This window comes from Dipodomys ordii, unplaced genomic scaffold, assembly GCF_000151885.1.
Source record: "Dipodomys ordii isolate 6190 unplaced genomic scaffold, Dord_2.0 Scaffold251, whole genome shotgun sequence".
NCBI classification, from domain to species: Eukaryota; Metazoa; Chordata; class Mammalia; order Rodentia; family Heteromyidae; genus Dipodomys; species Dipodomys ordii.
This window is the reverse complement of record NW_012267467.1, coordinates 400,057-422,069: the sequence shown is the minus strand read 5'-3', so window position 1 is coordinate 422,069 and position 22,013 is coordinate 400,057. Positions and strand designations below refer to the sequence as shown.

Here is a 22,013-nt window from a genome sequence, read left to right as displayed (position 1 = left end):
CTCAAGTGGTAGAGTGCTCGCCTTGAGCTGAAGAGCTGAGGGACAGCGCCCAGGCCAAGAGTTCAAGCCCCACGACCAGGAAACACCCCCCCCAAAAAAAAGGAGGGAGAAAATTAAACATATTGGGTAAATTAATAGAAAACAATACACCCTGAGTTTGCTTAAAGAGTAACTTTAAACGCATTAATATGTGAACTTAGAGTCATTTACCTTCACTGCCACTAGCGATGAAGTCTTCATTATGGCCTCCAAAACATGAATGAATCGTATAAAACCCTTGAGTAACACCTTGATACTTCCTTACTAAAACTCTGTCTTGCAAGTCCCATAAATGAACTCCCTGCAGGCAGAAGAGAATATAGGCATGTATAGTTTGGTTTTTTATTCTGGGACAGGGAATGAATACAGGATCTCACTATACAATCCTGATGGGCCTCTCCCTCCCATATGCTGGGATTATAGATGTACGCCACCACACCTGGCATAAACAAACACTTCCAAAGCAACCTGGGAATATCCATCCCTTTACTCAATGGAGCATTTTCACTGGGATCGATTTAAGGCTGGTCCTGTGTACATTTAAGGATCATATATGCAATAAAACTTAAAAGATTAAGTAGAAATATTTTAAATGTACACACTCACAAAATCATAAAATATAATTTTCCTTTAAAAAATTTAAAGAATTAAACAAAATTTTAATATACATACCTGAGTAGCTACATTTAACAAAGCTAATCGGCCATTTTTTGAAATTGTAAAAGACATAATAGGATGATCTTCTTGTACTCTGTAATCAGAAAAAATAATCCATCAAAACAAAATTAAAAATCAAGATGTTCACCTTATGAGAATATAAAGTGGTCTGGCTTACACACGACAATTTTGTGTGAATCATTCTTATATATTTCAATTACTAAAAATGTGAATTAAGGATTCACCAACAATCCAAATCACTAGCCAAAGAAAAAAATTGTTCTGAAAAGGTCCTACTACATACACATTTTAGCCTAAGTCAGATAACTGCAGTTTAATGGGAACAGAAAATAGTTACATGTTCCTATCTGTGAGGTCCTCGAAGTTATACCCCCGGATCCGCTGGTGTGTATCTGACGCCAGGACAGTCTTCCCGTCACTCAAACACCAAAGGCATTGCACTCTCACCCCCTCCCAGGAGTCCAGGAGATTTCCATCCAGATCCTACACACAAGAAAGCCACTATTACTTCTGTTACTGAGTCATGAGCAGAAAGCAAAGAACCAGGCCTGGTTTTTTGTTTTTTGTTCTGTCGGTCGTGGGGCTTGAACTCTGGGCCTGGGTGCTGTCCCTCAGCATTTCAGCTCAAGGCTAGCGCTCTACTGCTTGAGCTACAGCATCACTTCCGGTTTTCTGGTGGTTTATTGGAGACAAGAGTCTCACTGACTTTCCTGCCCAGGCTGGCTTTGAGCCATGATCCTCAGATCTCAGCCTCCTGAGTAGCTAGGATTACAGGTGTGAGCCACCAGTGCCCGGCTTCCGGGCTGTTTTTTAATCTAATTTTTCTTTCTTTCTTTTTTTTTTTTGGTCGGTCATGGTATTGAACGGTGGGCTTGGGCGCTGTCTCTGGGCTCTTCAGCTCTAGGCAAGTGCTCTACCGTTTGAGCCACAGTGCCATTTCCATTTTTCTCGTGCTTTATTGGAGGTTAAGTCTCATGACTTTCCTGCCCGGGCTGGCTCTGAACCTGGATCCTCAGATCTCAGCCTCCTGAGTAGCTAAGCATTACAGGCGTGAGCCACAGGCGCCCAGCTGTCAATCTAATTTTTCTAAAAGAGCTTTTCTTTGGTGCTGGTCCTGGGGCTTGAACTCAGGTCCTGGGGTGCTGTCCCTGACCTTTTGTGCTAAAGACGAGTACTCTATCACTCAAGCCACAACTCCATTTTTTGGCTTTGTGGTAGTTAACTAGAGATAAAAGCCTCATGGACTTTCCTGCCCAGGCTGGATTTGAACTGTGATCCTCAGGTCTCAGCCTACTCAGTAAGTAGAAGTGAGCCACCAGTGTCCAGCTAAAAGGGTTTTTAATCATTAGAAATTAGATTCACAAGAAATTTTATTATAACTATGTATAATAGGACCTAAGTAGGAGTTTTAAATCTGCCCTTCAATAGCGTAATTTATAACATAAGTTACCGGGGCTGGGAAGGTGGCTCAGTGATAGAGCTCTTGCTTTGCATGCTCGAGGCCCTGGGTTTGATTCCTCAGCACCACATAAAAAAAAGCCAGAAGTAGCGCTGTGGCTCAAGTGGTAGAGCGCTAGCCTTGAACTGAAGAGCTGAGGGATAGTGCCCAGGCCCAGAGTTCAGGCCCCACAACCGGACCCAAAAATAAATAAGTAAATAAAAAATAAACAAAAATAAACAAAAAAAATAACATAAGTTACCAAAGTTATCATACATAAGTTACCGAAGTAAGCATAAGCTAAGAAACAACCTAAATCCTATGCAAAGTTTCAATTTTATGAGGAATCTTTATCATCACCATGGGTTTGTATCCATTGGTTCAACCAACCAAAAAGAAGTTTTGTTGGTACTAAACATATATACCTTTTTGTCATTTTGTCACGTTGAACTTACATAGTATTAGCAATTACAAACAATCTAAAGAAGACTTACAAGTATATGGAGGGTACATATACATTATAAAGCAAATGTTAGGTCCTGTTGCATGAGACCTGAGTACCCCTGACTGTATGATATATTGTCCTATAATATGAGGAGAGAAATTAGAAAAATGTGTGATGACCTTAAAAGGTAATGGACAATTTTCAAACTTCACATGCACTGTGCTGCTCTACAGATCAACACTTTGCAGCCATTATCTCACTGAATCTTCAGAGTTCTCAGAGACCTTACCACGTTCACTTTACAGACTAGAAAGCTGCCATGTGCTACATCCTGAAGGCTTAACTGTCTTCACAAAAACATACCTAGTAATGCTGCGCACACAACACTCTGAGGTAAATACTGCACTCCACCGACTCTCAAGCCCGTTCTAGGTGTGAACTTGGCTTGTACAAGAGGATCTTGTGCGTTAGCCTATGCTGGCCTTCAACTATAATCTCCCTACTTGTATTGCCCACATAGCTGGGATTACAGATATGAGCTACCACATTCAATTTATTCTGTTGAAATGGCTCTTGCTAAGATGGCTCTTGTTGAGATGGCTTTTGCTAGAGTTGGGATTAAACTGTGATTTTCCAACTGTAATTTGCCTACCAAGTAGCTAGGATTGCAGGAATGTAACGCTGGGCCTACTCCTAAAGCCATCTTAAAAGACAGTGATAATGTGTTAGGGCTCATTTAATTTTAGTCTTAAAATCTGGAAGCAATGATGACACATGTAATTGAGATAGAATACTGCATTTGTAGCAAAATTTAACTCCTTACAAGACTTCTTATTGCTGCTCTACCACGTAAGCCCACAGCTCTGCTTTTGGTTTTCTGCTGGGTAACTGTGGAGATGAGTCTCCAGCTCAGGATGGTTTTAAACAGTCATCCTCAGATCTCAGCCTCCCGAGTGAACTGACACCAGCTTGATTTCTTTCTTTCTGGTCCTGGGAGCCTGGGCACTGCCCCTGAGTTTCTTTTGCTCAAGGCTAGCACTTTACACCACTTGAGCCACAGCTCCACTTCTGCTTTGTTGGCAATTTACTGGAGGATCAGCGTCTCATAGACATTCCTGCCTGGGTTGGCTTCAAAACATGATCCTCAGATCTCAGCCTCCTGAGTGGCTAGAATTACAGGTGTGAGCTATTGATGGCTGGACATTTTTTAAATAGTTCCTACAACAGAAGATTAACAGGGTAGCTACTAGCCAAAAAGAGACCTCAAATGAAGAGGAAAACATTGTCTAGCAGGACTAATCAGGAAGAAGGAGGCCCACTCACACACTGGTAGAACTGCCCACGCTGGCCTCCAGTCACAAAGCGCTTGCCGTCCGGATTCCAAGCCACACTTGTCAAACTGTCTTCATGAGACTGGCTCATCTTTGTTCTCAGTTCTCCTGTCTATAAGAAATACAACAAGGTGAGACAAGCTTCTAAAGGGATTATGCAAGAAAGAGAATACAACACAAAGGGGGGTAGAGGCTGGTAGCATCGATGAAGGAGAAGTCAGCACAGGCTGAGGGGGGAGGGGAGACGGGGCAGAGAAGCGTAACCTGGATAGCTGGTTAGCTTGGAATTCCTTATAAAAGAAATGGTTTTAACTGGCATCAGCAAAGGGGTGTGGGGTGGGAGTGGGAATGGGGGTGGGTTATAGTTCTCAGAAGACAAGTTTAGGAATAGCTATGTGAGAAAAACGTTAATAAACTTCTAATCTTAAATCAATTATATTCATAAACTAAACACGTTAATTTTTTCAAGCAAGACAACAAAAAGTTCAGTTTCATATTTAATCCTCTGATCTTTCTACTCTTATTCTAAAATCCTTTATGAATTTTATTCTATAACTAAATTTAATACAACTAGCAGTTTGTTAAGAGCATGACTGTAAGTAGTAAACTATACCCTTCAATTAGGCCAAGGTCTAAATTACATTTCATATTTAAATGCTCACAATGGAGCAGAAAGATTGGAAAAGAAAATCTGCTATTTTTCTAATATGTAACCTTATCTCACTTAAAGTAGCAGAAAGAAAGGAATCTCTGTACTGCTTAGCAAAGCCATTCTACATTGTTTCCAACTAAGTATAGTAAAGTTACAACCCTCAGAGATCCTCCTGTTACATTTTCTAAGTTATTCAACTTAGAGGGTATGCACATACCATTTAACTAGTCCTGGTTCCTTGTGCTCAGGGATTAGAAACAGGATCTGAGAGATAATAGCTGCCCTTGGTATAATAAAAAGGACATGGGCATAATTTTCCTGTGAGAAATGGGTAATCAAAAGTAAAAATAAAAGAGTGAAAACAAAGGCTATGATTAGGAACTGGGGCCGAGAATAAAGGCGCAGGATACAAAATAGGTAACTAGATGTCTCCCTTACACTGGGAAGCTGCTAAAGGGAAAGTTTAGAGTACAAACAGACAAACAGCAGGTAAACTCTCAATGTTAACATCAGGCTGAGATCTGAGAATGGCGGTTCAAAGCCAGCCCGGGCAGGAAAGTCCGTGAGACACTTAACTGCAATAACTAACAACCAGAAGACTGGAAGTGGCGCTGTGGTTCAAGTGGTAGACCACTTGCCTTAAGCTAAAGAGCTCAGGGACAGTGCCCAGGCACAGAGTTCAAGACCCACAAACAACCCCCCCCCCAAAAAAAGAACAGTGATAGTTGTGTATTACACCAGTCTTTTTTTTTTGTCGGTCATGGGGCTTGAACTCTGGGATCGGCCACTGTCCCTACACTCTTCAGCTCAAGGGAAGTGCTCTACCACTTGAGCCACAGCACCACTTCCGGTTTTCTAGTGGTTTACTGGAGGTAAGAGTCTCATGGAGTTTCTTGCCCAGGCTGGCTTTGAACTGTGATCCTCAGATCTCAGCCTCCTGAATATCTAGGATTACAGGCGTGAGCCAGCGGTACCGGGCACAACAGTCTTTAATAGACAGAAATTCAGACCTGCCACAAATAAAGCCTAACTAGACAAGCTAAAAGATTACATGCTTATTATAGAATTAAGGGTATGTACTCCTCCAATTGAAAATGGAATTTTTTTTGGGGGGGGGGGATTGAGAGGAGTTGGACGCTGGGCCTGAACTCTGGGCCTAGGCACTGTCTCTTAGCTCTTCAGCTTAAGGCTAGTGCCCTACCTCTTGAGCCACAGCACCACTTCTGGCCTTTTCTGTTTATGTAGTGCTGAGGAATCGAACCCAGGGCCTCATGCATCCAAGGTAAGTGCTCTACCACTGAACCCTCTTCCCAGCCCAAAAATGGAAAAAAAAATTTAATCTTTTTGTTTTCTTTAAGTCAGATTCACTTTAAGCATTTTGAGAAAACTATCTTATATTCTGTGACTTCACACCCCATTGAACCTAGTAATAAATACATTTATTTATTAACTGCTAGATCCATACAAACAACATAAAAGATACTTTGGGGACAACTGGAGGTTTTGATTATGAAACAAATATTAGTATACTACACAATTATAATTCTTAGATATAATCTTCTTAAGTATAAAAGTGTTTGTAAGATAGTTATTTCTTAGATGATATAGCTAGAGTAGCTATAAACATCTGTAACTTACTTTCAAATGTTGTAGACATAGATATCTATGTAAATATATATACTCGTGCATATACACTAATGCATAAACACACCCTATGCAGAAAGGAAATCTTACTACTATAATAACAGAATTAGAATCACCTGTTTTATCTGCAGGTACATCTTACTATTCATTCTGTTCATCATACCAGTCTTGTTACTTGAGTTTTTTTTTTTTTTTTTTGGTCAGTTGTGGGGCTTGAACTGTGGGCCTGGAAGCTGTCCCTGAGCTCTTCACCTCAAAGCTAATGCTCTTTCACCTGAGCCACTTCTGGTTTTCTGGTGGTTATATAAGAAGAGTCTCACGGACTTTCCTGCCCAGGCTGGCTTTGAACCGTGATCCTCAGATCTCAGCCTCCTGAGTTAGGATTACAGGTGTGAGCTACCAATGCCCAGCCTTTGAGTCATTTCTCTTTTAAGAGACTTTAGATGCAAAATTCTATTTTAGCCAGTGCTACGTTTATGCAAAATAAACCACAACCTGGACCATTCCTCTGCTGATAAGATAAAAAATACGTAATTCGCCAGACAATGGTGGCTCAGGCCTGTCAGCCCAGCTGCTCAGGAGGCTGTTATCTAAGGATCGCAATTCAAAGCCAGCCCCCAGGCAGGATCTCCAGTAAAACACCAGAAAACCAGAAGTGGTGTTGTGGCTCAAGTGGCAGAGTGTTAGCCTTGAGCTGAAGAGCTCAGGGACAGCACCCAGATCCAGAGTTCAAGACGCAAGACCCACAGAAAAAAATAATAATAAAAATAAAAGTAAAAAAGTAATTATATATAAAGTCTATATTATATAGTCAGTCAGCTTACATAGAGAAGTTTAAAATAAGCCACATGCCAGCAACTCACACCTATAACCCCAGCTACTTGGGTTGAAGGCCAGACTAGGCCTTCTCAACCCACAGCTGGCTGTGTACCATGGTGCACCTCATGATACCATCTCAAAACAGGACTGGAAGCATGGCTCCAGTGGTAGAGTCCCCAAAAAGTATGTTTTTGTTGTTGTTGTTGATTTTGGCCATTCCTGGGGCTTGAAGTCAGTCTTGGCTCTGGCCCTGAGCTTCTTTTGCTCAAAGTTAGCACTCTACCACTTGAGCCACAGCACCAGATCTGGCTTTTTCTGTTTATGTGGTACTGAGGAATTAAACCCAGGGCTTTATGCATGATAGGCAAGCATTCTACCACTGAGCCACATTCCCAGCCAAAATTTAAAAAAATATATATAGATAGATAGATAGATGCCACAAGGAGAAGCAAAACATCCTAGAAATGCGTACTGACCCTTCTTTGAAAAATACTGTTACTCATCACAGTAAACAAGTAATTTGGCTCAGTGTGGCTCTGTCAATGGCGAGTCACCACACACGTGTGTGAGAATGCTGTGTGTAAAGCCAAACAAACCAAAGATGGAGCTCGCTCACTTGTACGTTCCAAAGCCAGAGCTCAGAGCAGTCATCGGGGCCACAAGCAACAAGGTAGTTGTCATCTGGACTCCATGCAATGTATGAAACACCGTAAGCATGTCCTTCCAATGTCTTTAGGAGTTTCAACAGGTGTGTATCCTAGAAGAGAAGCAGACAACAACTAAATGCCAACCCCAACAGAAATGGTTTTCTAGAGTAAGAACTTGAGGATGCACCTGATATAAACAATTTTTTATAATTCAATTAGAGCTCACACAGTTTATTTCATTAAAATCTGTTCACATTTCTTTTTTGTTGTTGTTGTTGCCAGTCATAGGGCTTCAACTCTGGGCCTGGGAGCTATCCCTGAGCTCTTTAGCTCAAGGTTAGCACTCTACCACTGGAGCCACAGCACTTCTTGTTTTCTGGTGGTTAACTGGAGATAAGAATCTCATGGACTTTCCTGCCCAGGCTGGCTTTGAACCTCAATCCTCAGAGTTCAGCCTCCTGAGTAGCTGGGATCCTAGGTGTGAGCCACCGGTACCCAGCTAAAACCTGGTCACATTTCTATATCTACTAACTTGCTCAAGGCTAGCGCTCTATCATTTGAACCACAGCACCACTTCCAGCTTTTCCCAAGTAGTTTATTGGAGATAAAGAGCCTTAAGGACTTTCTTGCTCAGGCTGACTTCAAACCACAATCCTCAGATCTTCATACCTATTAGCAATGTCTCTCTATGGCTCCTGCTTTTATACTTTCTGGTTTTATGAATTTGCTTATTGTGGATACTATATAAATGGAATTATACAGTCTCTGGTAACTGGCTTCTGTCATTTAGTGTAACATCCCAGGGGCTCATCCATGTTGTACAATGTTGCTGATGAATATTATTCCAGCTTATAGACATACTATATTTTGTTTGGTTTCTACTTTGTTTTTTTCTTTGGTCATGGGCTTGAACTCTGAGCCTGGGCACTGTCCCTCAGCTCTTTAGCTCAAGGCAAGCATTCTACCACTTGAGCCACAGCACTACTTCCTGTTTTCTGGTGGTTTATTGGAGATCAGTCTCTCACAGACTTTCCTGCACAGGCTGGCTTTGAACTACGATCCTCAGATCTTAGCCTCCTGAGTCACTAGCCACAGAGAGCCCAGCTTTCTATTTTGAATGAGGCTATATGAATATGTATTTTGTGTAAATGTTATTTTTCTTAGAAATACATGTACTCTACATATATAGAGTGGAATTCCTTAGTCGTAAGCTCACTCTACATTCAATATATTTTTGTGCCAGTCAGGGCCTGGGCATTGTCCCTGAGGTTTTGTGTTCAAGGATAGTGCTTTACCACTCGAGCCACATGCCCCACTTCTGGCTTTTTTGGTGGCTAATTGAAATGGAAGTCTCACAAACTTTCTTGCCAGGGCTTCAAACCATGATCCTCAGATCTCAGCTTCCTCAGTAATCCTCAGTTTTACTGGCATGAGCCGCTGGCTCAAGGTTTATATCCAGTACCATGAGTAAATGCTAAACTTTCGTAAGACACTGTATCCTTGTATCCTTCATACTGCATTCAAACCAACAAAGTTACCACTATTTTTTGCTAATCAGTATCAGCACTTCTCACAAAAATAGTTAACCCTCAAGTCTATTATATTGCTAATTACACACACACACACACACACACACACAATTTGCTTGTTTACAACACAGTGAGGCCAACTCTTAAGGCCCACACCAAGTTCTTCTGCAGGCTGACCATCCAGTGAGAGGGTTACTTCAGGATAATGGGCTCCAGGCAAAAATGTGTCAAAACAGGGCCAAAATACAATGGGAACTAACTCTAACTACTTGAAAATCATCAGATCATCGTGGTTCAAGGCCAGCATAAGCAAAAAGTTCAGTGTGACATAACCCCCTCCCACCAACCAACAAGCTAGGCGTAGTGAGTGGTACATTTCTGTTACCTTGGCTAAAGGGGAGGCCTTTTGTGGAAGGGTTGAGGATAGAAGGTAAGCAACCCTAAGAAAAATTCAAGACCCTATCTACAAAAAAACCACCAATAACCCAAGGCAAAGGTGCTGGAGTACAAGGCTGCATAATAGCCCCAGTACCACCAAAAACTCACAATGTCAAACCTGGTAATTGGCGTTAGGGAGAAGAATAGGACTATGTAGATGGGGATCCAAAGAAACAAGGTAAGAAAACCTGCAACAAACCAATCCAACAGTCATAATTTCCAGGAAACGAGGCTCTATCTGGGCGGTAAACCTTGTTTTCTGACCAGATCCATTAGAATATTTATAACATCACCCTAAGCCTCAAAAAAACTATCCATATGGGCAGATCTGGCCATGGGCCACCAACAAGAAGCAGCAAAGGTCTGTCCCCAAAGGATTCTGCAGACCTGACAACTTTTTTTCTTTTCTTTTGATGACCCCAGGCCTTGAACTTTAGCCCGACTGCTATCCCTGAATTTTTTATGCTCAAGGCCAGCACTCTAACTCTTAATTGAGCCACAGAGCCACTTCCAGCTTTTACTGAGAGAAGTCTCACGAACTTTCCAACCCAGTCTGACTTAGAACCGTGATCCTCAGATGTCAGCCTCCAGAGTAGCTAGGACCTCAGGCAAGAGCCACCAGGGCCCAGCCCTTAGGCTTTCCCTACAACTATGTTGGTCAGGACTAAAAGAGTACAAATGAAGATAATGAGATTTGAGTAAGGGTGTGGACAGGGAACAGAGAAAGAAAGAATCTGATCAGAGGTTGCAAAAACCAATTTCAGGCTTTAGTCTGAAAAGCTTATTGAGCCTTATTCTGAGCCAAGGGTAAATTATTCCAAAATGACTGTACAGAGTTACAACCTATTAGCAATAAGGAACAAGCGTGGAACTAGCCCGATAAAATTAGTAGAGGTTCCCCATTGCCTAGAAACTGTTCCTTCACTGGGTCTGAAGTTCACAATTCATAAATTCTCTAGTCCAAATTTCCACTATTTAAAAAAAAAATAAAATTAGGGTTAACAATGCAACTACAAAGTGTTCTTTGGAAGGAGGTAAGAAGCATAGAGAGAGAGTATTTGCAGTAGATCGAAATGTTCTGTAAAAATTAAGAAAGTCTGGGGCTGGGAAGGTAGCTCAGTCGTAGAGCGCTTGCCTTGCATGCCTGAGGCCCTGGGTTCGATTCCTCAGCACCACATAAGCAAAAAGAAAAAAGCCAGAAGTGGCGCTGAGGCTCAAGTGGTAGAGCGCTAGCCTTGAGCTGAAGAGCTGAGGGACAGTGCCCAGGCCCAGAGTTCAGGACCCATGACCAGACCCCAAAAAAAAAAAATTAAGAAAGTCTTTCTGACTAACAACATCTGCCAAGAATAAATTTTTATTCAAAGTAGTACTCCAGTAATCTCTTGGAATTCTTTGTAAGTTTTGTACACTTTAACAAAAAACTGTAGTCCTAAAAAAATAAAAGTTAAATACAAGGTAAGAACATTAAGACTATTACTTCAAAAGTACGGTGCCAAACTGGGCACGGGTGGCTCATATCTGTTAACACTAGCTACTCATGAGGCTAAGACCTGAGGACCACAGTTTGATGCCAGTCATGGCAGGAAATCAGAGAGACTTTTATCTCCATTTAACTACCAGAAAAGTTCAAAGTGGAACAGTGGCTGAAATGGTAGTGCTAGCATAAGCAAAAGTTCAGGGAGAGTGCCCAGGCCCTGAGTTCAAGCCCCCCCAGAATCAGTGCACATGTACACACACACACACACACACACACAGAGAGAGAGAGAGAGAGAGAGAGAGAGAGAGAGTACAGTGCCTTGGTCTGGAGGACCCTGAAAAACCTAAACATACAATTTCCCTATGATCCACCCAGAACACTACAGGCTAGGATACGGTAAAGACACCTGCACATCCATGCTTACTGCTGCATTGTTCATAATAGCTAAGCTGTAAGAACAGGCTAAATATTCTACAGTGAGTAGACTAAAAAAAAATACGTGGTATCTATACACATGAAAAACATGGCCATTAGAAAGAACAGTATTATATCATTTCAAGGAAATGGATGTGAAGTGAGGTAAGCCAAGATCAGAGACAGAAGTTTTCTCTCATATGCAGAAGCTAGATGTAAAATACAAAATAAATTATACAAGACTCTAGGCATTCACACACAGTGAGTCTAGAGGAGGGTACTCCCTTTGAGGAACACAAACATGCAATGCCTATGCACTTCTGATCATATAAAATAGTACTTATTGAAATGAAACAAGAGGTTTTTTCCCTTCTTTTTGCTGTTTGTTTTTATCTGTATTTGGGAGGGTGAGGAGGGCGCAGAAAGAGACAAAGGGTGAATAAATGCAGCAGTGATACTCAGTAGACACTACGTTGAAAATGAACTATACAACTTGTGGGAGGAGACAAGGGGGAAAAACTCAGAGACAGCGACAGAAGGGGAGACATTGTCCAAAAAGAAATGTACTTATTACCTGACTTATGAGCTAGTAACCCCTCTGAACATCACCTTTACAGTGACAATAAAAAAAAAAAAAAAAGAGCAGTATCTCACCTGCTTTTTGTGGGATGGCTATCATTTCCACTAGTTTGGACTAAATCGTCTTTTTGTCCTTCCTCATCTAAGATCTACTTTTGTTATTCTCCTAGCATTCCAATCCAACCATGGTCTCTTCCATGAGCTTCCACAGTATCCATTACAGAACAATTAGGGTTATCTTTTTTTTTTTTTTTTTTGGTCAGTCGTGGGGCTTGAACTTTAGGCCTGAGCACTATCCCTCAGATCTTCAGCTCAAGGCAAGTACTCTACCACTTGAGCCACAGCGCCACTTCCAGGTTTCTGATAGTTAACTAGAGATAAGCGTCTCACAGACTTTCCTACCCAGGCTGGCTTTGAACCACGATCCTCTGATATCAGCCTCCTGAGTAACTAGGACCACAGGCATGAGCCAATAGTGCCCAGCTAGGGTTTATTATCTTGTGTGCAGTCTTTCTGTAGGAAAAGACCTGGCACAAAATAGGTACTTTATACTGGCCAAATGAACTGGGGACTCTGGTAGCTGTTACAAGAAAACAAAATAAAGCACCCTTTTATACTGTTGCTTGCACTTTTATATATGTATATAATAACACTGAAATATTGAGATACTGTTTATGTATTTACACACCTTGCATATAACTTAATAAAAGTAGAACCCTTACTTAGGATAGAATGCAAGGTCAAGTTTTAATCCCAAACTCTTTCTAGACTTATCTTCTATTCTTTGTCATTATTAAATCAAACTGTACTTTTTTTTTTTTTGGTCGGTCATGGGGCTTGAACTCTGGGCTTGGGCACTATCCTTGCGCTCTTCACCTCAAGGTGAGCACTCTACCACTTGAGCCACAGCACCACTTCTGGTTTTCTAGTGGTTTATTGGAGATCAGAGTCTCAGGGACTCTTCCTGCCACAGCTGACTTTGAACCACGATTCTCAGATATCAGCCTTTGGAGTAGCTAGAATTAGAGGTGTGAGCCACCAACACCTGGCAAACTGTACTATTTTTAAATATTCTAGTATATTCTCCTTTCTTATCTTGTTTGTATAATTCACAGAAAGGTGCAAATGAAGTATTCTAACCTGTGAAACTGCTTTATGCTTTTGATAGTATAGCGTATACTAATTTAATTGCACCTTATTTCCATTTATAAGTTATACAATTCCACTGGAGTTCTTAACACAGTATCTCCAAAAAGTGCTCTAGGGATAGAATCAGGGATCATTAAACATAAATGAGAAGAAAAAAGGTTCACCTCTAGTTTCATTAACCAATGCCCCAAATTCAGTATTTTCTCCCATCTGTATCGCAGCAATTTCGCAAAGTAGTATTAAGTACATTCATATTATTAGGTAGTAATTAGGAATTACAATAAACTAGTTATTATTTGGCTCTTAATACACAAATCTCTCAAAAAGTTTTTGTTACATTTGCTGCAACATCTTACAGTATTGTTAGTGCTCATCCTTAATTCAGTGTTCTAGTTCTTATTAATTTTTTAATAAAATGGTAACAACAAAGTACAATTAAGATATATTGTATTTTTTTTACTATGCTAATAACTGTTTTAATACTAGGGTTCCTAAGTAATATGTATCATATTTATATTTGGGCACACTATATTTTGATGGAAAGTCTGAGACTTACATAAAATTAACAAAACCTGAGACTCTAACCTCCAATAAAACTACCTGGGAAAAGCCTAAAGTGGTGCTGGACTTCAAGTGGTAGAGCGCTTGCCTTGAGCAGGAAAGCTCAAGGACAGTGCACAGGCCCTGAGTTCAAGCCCCGCTTGGCACAAAATAAGAAAACACATCAGGGACACGGGCTAGGTCTCAAGTTCAATCCTCAGAATAGGCACAAACAAACAGTAATAAGTTACATTCAAAATTACTCCCCTTTGCAATTTTAACACTCATATCGCAGTACATACCGAATCAACTTGCCATATGATAACGGTTGTATCTTTTGATCCTGTTGCTAGTTTAGTGCCATCATTAGAGAATTTACAAAACCACACTTCATTACAATGCTCCGTAAGTATTTGCTGAGTATAACAGGGAAATTGTCTCCTAAAACAAAGAATTCACACATAAGTATCTTTCAGAATACATTTTAGTAATAATACAAAAAATAAACTCATACAACTTCTCTGAAAGCCACATCATAAAAATAAAGTATGAATATATTTATAGATCTTAAAGAATGTTTAGAAGCTGGTGCTGGTGGCTCACACCTGTAATCCTAGCAACTCAGGAAGCTGATGTCTGAGGATCACAGTTCAAAGCCAGCCCGAGCTTTGGTAAGAGTCTGTAAGACTCTTATCTCCAATAAACCACCAGAAAACCGAAGTGGTGCTGTGGCTCAAGTGGTAGAACTCTAGCCTTGAACTAAAGAGCTCAGGGACAGTGCCGCCCAGACCCAGAGTTCAAGCTCCACGGCTGGGAAAAAAAAAAGAATGTTTAGAGCCTGGCACTAAGGACTCATGTCTGTAATCCTAGCTACTAAGGAGGCTAAGATCTAAGAATCATAGTTTAAACCAAGCTTGGACAGGACAGTCCATGAGATGTTTATCTGACTACTGAAAAGCTGGAGATATAGCTATGGCTTAATTCTAGTCTTGAACACAAAAAATACTCAGGGACAGCATTAGGCAGAGTTCAATGCCCAGGACAGGTGGGTGCACACACATGCATGCATGTGTACACACAATGTTAATAATGGTATGTTGAAAAAGAAAATACTGTAATATTATTTTTTGGTCAAAGTAACTCAAGAAGAAATAATCTACAATGTTTCCATTTAAATTTTTCCCTTTCTAAAGATTAATAATAATGAGATGACAGCATTTTGCTCTTAAAGAAACAGGAATAAGGTACTATTTTTAATTACATTGCAATCTGGTTAAACTTTAAATGGAAATGCAACTTGACACGAAAAAAAAAAGAGAAACAGCATTGCTGTCTGACAATCAGTTTGGATCCCTTCTCAAAGGCTAGTAATATCAAGTTTTTGACATGCCATTCCATTCATTCCTCGAACCTTCAGTTCTAAAGCTAGACTAAATAGCTGTCATCTATTACTCTCAGTGATAAAGAAGTTAAAGCACCTAGGAAACATGTGTATCATATTCCCATCAGTTCATTTCCAAAAAGGGAAGCAAACTTGTAATACCTTCTGATATTTCTTGAACTATAAATTCATCACTTTTTTTTTTTTTTTTGGCCAGTCCTGGGGCCTGGGAACTGTGTCGTCCCTGAGCTGCTTTTTGCTTAAGGCTAGCACTCTACCACTTGAGCCACGGCACCCCTTTCGTTTTGTTTTTTTGTCTATGTGGTACTGAGGAATCGAACCCAGGGCTTCATAATGTTAGGCAAGCACTCTACCACTAAGCCACATTCCCAGCCCAAGTCATCACCTTTTAATGTATCCCAACAATAAAGTCATGAACCCAAAAGATTTGGGTTCACAACTGACATAAACCCATTAAAAGAGCCATGAAATTATCTAGCCTTTTAATATATTACTATTGCCTCTTTTTTCCAATTTAAGTGAAAATATTTAAAATCCTCATAAACAAGTCATAGTAAAAAACAAGTCAAGAGTAAAATAGGGTAAGGGAGAAAGACCAATAAATACTTCTGATACAACACCTGAAGTCACATACCAGGTATTAATATAATATTTTAAGATAAACAGTTCATGTTTTTATTAAAAATGGGAAGTCAAAAACAGACTACAGTGATGAGGGTATAGCTCGGTGGGAGAGCCCTTGCCCAGTATACGTGAGGCTCTTGGTTCAGTTACCAGCAAAAAAGGAGAAAAAAAAAAAAGCACATGCACCCCCCCCCACACACACACCTATGGATACTTATGCATTATTTAAACCAAAATCGAGATGAGTACATATACTTAACTTAAAGCCTTCTCAGGCCAGGTGCTGGTGGCTCAGGCCTATAATCCTAGCTACTCAGGAGGCTGAGATCTGAGGATCAGGGTTCAAAACCAGCCAGGGCAGGAAACTGTATGACTTTTATCTCCAATAAACCACTAGAAAACTAGACGTGGTGCTATGGCTCAAGCGTCAGAGCACTCGCCTTGAGCTGAGGGGCAGCAGCCAGGCTCAGAGTTCAAGCCCCACAACCAACAAAAACAAACAAAAAACAAAACCAAAGCCTTCTCATAGGTACTTGTAGGTCTGCTATTCCTCACTTTCACGAGTTCTTTGACCTTTTGGTACTGCAGCCACCCCTCCTGTTCAGGCAACAGAACCAACTGCTGATCTCTGGAAAGGTTCGAAAGGTCACAGAAATTGTTTGTTGGTACTTGAAAATTACAGTTTAAATGTTGGAGCTTTAATTTTGGAGTTCATTCTCTTTAATTTTCAGAGTTGACAATCCAAATCCTTATCGCTTCCATTGTTACACAGCTATAGAATAAACTCTAGAAAACATTCTAATAAAGTTCAGAATTGTAAAATGCTAACGTATCTCACAATATCAAAGTTTTCCTCTTACCTACTACAAACATGATCTATAAGTAGAGACACAGAATCCAGATTACTATCAAGTTTGGTGTTGTGGTATAGGCACCGATCCCTTTGTAGCTCCACTGCCTGCCGCAGGAGGGTCTGTAAACGCCGTGGGGGAAGCATCACTGATGGTGGTAAATAGGCTTTAATAGAAGATATTTTAAAAAGAGAAGTAAAAACAATAAACTGTAAACTTTTATTTAAGACATATGTTCCTCTTAACTATATTTAACCTTACCCTCAATAAAACCATGTTACTTAATAGACAAGTTCTAGGGAGATAACATAACATGAATTTAAAGTCTATCTGTCAAAACCTACAGTGACTGGGTACCAGTGGCTCACGCCTGTAATCCTAGCGACTCAGAAGGCTGAGATCTGAGGATTGTGGTTCAGGCAGCCCTGGCAAATAAGGCCCATGAGGCCTTATCTCCAATTCTCACTCAGAAATCAGAACTGCAGCTGTGACTCAAAAGTGGTAGAGTGCTAGTCTTGAGCAAAGGAGCTCAGGGACAGTGCCCAGGCCATGCATTCAAGTCCATGACCAACCAAAAACAAACAAAAAACCCTAGAACAATGTTGTCACTACAGAGATGTCCATGGCCAGGAGGACTTTATAAGTGCTATCACAAAACAAACAAGGTAGAATGTAATGAAAAGAAAATCTAATAATTATTTATCAGTAATTATCAGGCATAAGAAAAAGCTCCACAAGAACAAATAAAAATCCTGAACAGGCCAGCTACAAGTCCCTGTCAAATAGCTCAGACTGCTGAAGTAACAAAGATTGGAGTACCAATCTTTCAGTACTTCATGCTTCTCAAAGTACGTGGGGTGTGTTTTTTATTATTTGGATTTCTACACCTACCTCAACTTTACTGAAGAGTAATATCTGAACAGAAAGGTCTTTTATGTAGAGACATTGCAAAAATGAACTTTTTAAAATTTGGGAGAATAAAACCGTATATAAAGAAATCTGGAACTCATTATTTAAAAACCAACAAAAATTATAAAATGCTTTCAGCTTAAAGCTATGGTCGCAATGTTTTCCCTTTAATCACAGCACTATTTCACCCCAAAAGAAAGAATTCAGCAGCACCACAGACCAGTTCTGTGACTGGTGCTCTCACTGAGTCCTCAATAAAAGTAGGTCTAGATAAAGTCTTCCTAACTGATTCATAGTATCTACTTCCAAACTACGAAAAAAACAAACATAAAAGTCATGGTTCTCACTCTGAAGTTTATCCAGCAGTTTTGATCGGGAAGCTGTTCCTTTGCCTTCCCATTCTGCTTTTGCTCTTAGGTCTTCTGCATGGCTACACATCAGATACCTAAAACAACAGAGAAATATCAAACTTTTTCTTTGAAATGTAATTGAAAAGTACTGAACACACACACACACAAAACTTTTCTTTTTTTGGTGCCAGTCCTGGGGCTTGAACTCAGGGCCTGGGTGCTGCCCCTGATCTTCTGTGCTCAAGGCTAGTGCTCTACCACTTGAGCCATAACTCCAGGCTCTACTTCTGGGTTTTTTTAGTAGTTAACTGGAGGTAAGAAAGGTCTCATGGACATTCCTGTCCAGGCTGGACTGGAACCTTGACCCTTAGATCTGCCTCCTGAGTAGTAGGGACTATGTGTGAGTCACTGGTCCCAGCAACAATTTAGTTCTTACTAACACAAATCAAGAAGAGATTTTTCTTTTTAATTTTTGGTGGCACTGGAGTTTCACTCAGAGCCACAGGCCTGCCAAGCACTGTGCTACCTGAGATCCACCTAGACCCCTTTTTGCTTATTTTTCAGGTAAGGTCTTCAGTTTCACCAAGGTCTCTGACTGTGACCCTCCTAACCCATGTCTTTGGTATAGCTGGGATTATTGGAGCACATCACCACACCTGGCTTAATTTGAGGTGGGAGGCGGTATCTCACTACCATAACTTTCCCAAGAAGCTAGGATTGTAAACAGGAGCCACTCTGCCCAGCTTTTTTTTTTTTTGTCGGTCGTGGGGCTTAACTCTGGGCCTGGGCACTGTCCCTCAGCTCTTCAGCTCAAGGCAAGAGCTCTACCACTTGAGCTACAGCGCCACTTCCGGTTTTCTGGTGGTTTATTGGAGATAGGAGTCTCACAGTCTCTCCTGCCTGGGCTGGCTTTGAACTGCGATCCTCAGATCTCAGCCTCCTGAGTAGCTAGGATTACAGGCGTGAGCCACCAGCGCCCGGCTTCTGCCCAGCTTTTGAGAAGAGATTTCTGTAGTGACCCAACTCATTACTACAGTATGGTACCTTCATAAAACTACTAAAATGTGATGACAATAATAACTGAATACATAATACTATTATTATCTATTAACAGTGTCTTACTATATAGCACAAGCTTGAACTCTCAATCCTTTTGCCTCTGCCTCAGCACTAGAACTACATGTCCCACCATGTCGTGTGTGTGTGTGTGTGTGTGTGTGTGTGTGTGTGTGTATTTGTATGTGTGTGTGCCAGAACTGGGAGTTTGAACCCAGGGTCCGGGTGCTTATACCAGGCTTTGTTATATTCAAGGATAGCTCTAATACTCTTAGCAAATGAGCCACAGCTCCCCTTTGCGTTAACTGGAGATAACTAGAGACTCTAGGACTTCTCCTGCCAGAGTTGGCTTCAAACTGGGATCCCCAGATCTCAGTCTCCCAAGTAGCTAGTATTACTGTACAAGAGTGGGTCACTGGCACCCAGCTAACATTCTCACATCACTCTGTAAAAGGCATTGAGGTTTTTGAGCAGACTCTGGAAACTTTTTTTCCTTATTGTATGTGCAGACAGTGGCATAAATACTCAAAGTCATGGTCTCTAGAGAACACATAAGACACCAGAGCTTCTGCACACTATGCAACCCTAACCTGGTTCTGAGTCTTCTCAGAAGAACTGGATTTGAGTAGCAGCAGCAAAGGTATTATTAGTCCAACATGAATCCTTGCTCTGCTACTGCTATAAAGGTAAAGCTCAACTGGGGGTACTATAAGTATCAGGAACTTCTCAGTTAACATAATTACTGTCCCCTTCTTTCCTTAACTGCAAAAAGCAGTCAACTAGCCTCTTACCCAACAGCAGAATTACTTGTTCTCTTGGTACTTAATTTATAAATAGTATCTTAGCAATAAAAAATACACACATAGGGGCTGGGAAGGTGGCTCAGTGGTAGAGTGCTTGCCTTGCATGCATGAGGCCCTGGGTTCAATTCCTCAGCACCACATAAGCAAAAAGAAAAAAGCTGGAAGTGACACTGTGGCTCAAGTGGCAGAGCGCCAGCCTTGAGCTGAAGAGCTGAGGGACAGCGCCCAGGCCCAGAATTCAGGCCCCACAACGGGACCCAAAAACAAAAAACACATACATATAGTGCATATAATTATACTCAAAAAGCCCCAAAGGAAGCTGGAAATGGAAGGTGTTTTCCTAAAAATAACTTCTAAGAGAATTAAATGCAAATATGAGCAAATTTTTCTAAAATTATGCAAAAGTGCCCCTGTGGTTGATTCTTTACCCTTTTGAAAATTTACACTAACCCTAAGGGGTGTGTGTGTCAGTTCTGGAACTAAAGGTTTAGTGTATGTGTATGTTTAGTGTATATGTCTGTTGGTCCTGGGGCTTAACTACACACTAACTCTAAGGGGTGTGTGCATGTGTATGCCGGTCCTGGGCTTGAGTACACACTAATCCTGGTGTACATGTGCATGTATATACCAGCCTGGGCTTACACATGAACCCTAAGAGATATATATGTGAGTGCACACGTGCACATGCACACGCATGTGTGCCAGTCCTGGAGTTTAATCTTGGGAGTCTAGGGGCTGTCCTTAAGCTTTTTTGCTCAAAGCAAGAGCTCTACCACTTGATCCATAGCTCCACTTGACTTTTCTACCTGGTGTAGCTGCAAAACCACAATCCTCAGATCTCAGTCTCCTGATTACAGGTGTGAGCTACTGGTACCCAGCTAATCCTCAGTTTTTAAATGAATGTCTATGTGTGGACAGTCACTTGGAATCATTGAAAGGCAGTGCTGGCAAGAAGCAATAGGTTCTGACCTTAGTTTTGTACATCTTGTTAACCTCTGGGCTATTTCTCTGTGTGAAAATTCAAGGGATAAATCTAATCGCTTTAGAATAAAAACTACATTAAAACAGAAGAAAAGCTCAGGGATAGCTCCTGGGTCCCAAGTCAAAGCAACAGGACTGGCATCTCCCCCACCCCCACAACAGTGATTAGAACCAAGTGACAAATAGAGGTTTGAGACTCGTCCTCTTGATTTGCTTTATCTGGTGCTGGTTACTTAAGTTTCTGAGACTTAGCTCCCTTATCTGAAAAGTGAACCTTTTATCACCTTTAGGCCCATAAATGCATTATGTCTTAAGATATTGTTTTAGACAGCAAGTTCACATTACATAGTAAAAAATACTATTAAGAACAAACAAAATAGAGCTAGGAAATATCCAATATACAATCTCAAGAGAGGATATATACCTCAAGAGAGGGTATTTGGACTTGGGACCTGAACAACTAGTAGCAAAATATTAGAGGAAGTGTATTTTACACAAGTACTCACGTGGCTTAAGGCAACAAGCCACGGATCAGAAAAAATTTGTACCACTAGAGAATAATGAGTAAAGGGGAAAGAAATAGGGTTTGAGGATCTTGTGGACTTGAAAACAGATTTGGGATTTTAAGTGTGCTAGATGGATGGCATAGGGAAGGTTTTAAGCAAGAGTAAAATGACTTAATCGATATTGGGTCCCCCACCCCTTTTTTTTTTTCTTTCCTTTTTTTGCCAGTCCTGGAGCTTGAATTCAGGACACTGTCCCTGAGCTTCTTTTGCTCAAGGTAAGCACTATACCACTTGGTCTACAGTGCCACTTCTGGCTTTTTCTGTTTATGTGGTACTGAGGAATCGAACCCAGGGCTTCCTTCAGGCTAGGCAAGCACCCTACCACTAAGCCACATTCCCAACTCTTATTTTATGGTTTTATTATAGATTTCTCTGGTTGTTGTTAGAAATATGCGTTGCTACCAGAGTTTGAAGGCATTTTAGTAAGGTATGTAGGGGAATGGATGGAAATACACCTTAAGTTTATTTTAGACGTAATCACCTTTGAGGTTAGTCCAGGCAAAAGGTTATCAATAAAAAGGATAAGCATTTTTTTGGGGGGTCGGTCATGGGGCTTGAACTCTGGGCCTGGGCGCTGTCCCTCAGCTCTTCAGCTCAAGGCAAGTGCTCTACCACTTGAGCTACAGCGCCACTTCCGGTTTTCTGGTGGTTT

At 41.0% G+C, this 22,013-nt stretch overlaps 1 protein-coding gene across 1 annotated transcript in view; it reads right to left on the bottom strand.

The window, feature by feature from the left end:
• Nucleotides 1–202: 202 nt before the first annotated feature.
• Nucleotides 203–22,013, bottom strand: part of Wdr26 (WD repeat domain 26) — a 30,956-nt gene continuing 9,145 nt past the window's right edge. Inside the window, exons 4-11 of the mRNA XM_013036177.1 lie at nt 17,953–18,050; nt 16,706–16,862; nt 14,122–14,260; nt 7,663–7,803; nt 3,924–4,043; nt 1,055–1,200; nt 712–790; nt 203–340 (exon numbers count right to left, since the gene is read on the bottom strand). Of these exons, the coding sequence (XP_012891631.1) occupies nt 203–340; nt 712–790; nt 1,055–1,200; nt 3,924–4,043; nt 7,663–7,803; nt 14,122–14,260; nt 16,706–16,862; nt 17,953–18,050 (1,018 nt within the window). The remainder of the gene's footprint in view (nt 341–711; nt 791–1,054; nt 1,201–3,923; nt 4,044–7,662; nt 7,804–14,121; nt 14,261–16,705; nt 16,863–17,952; nt 18,051–22,013) is intronic.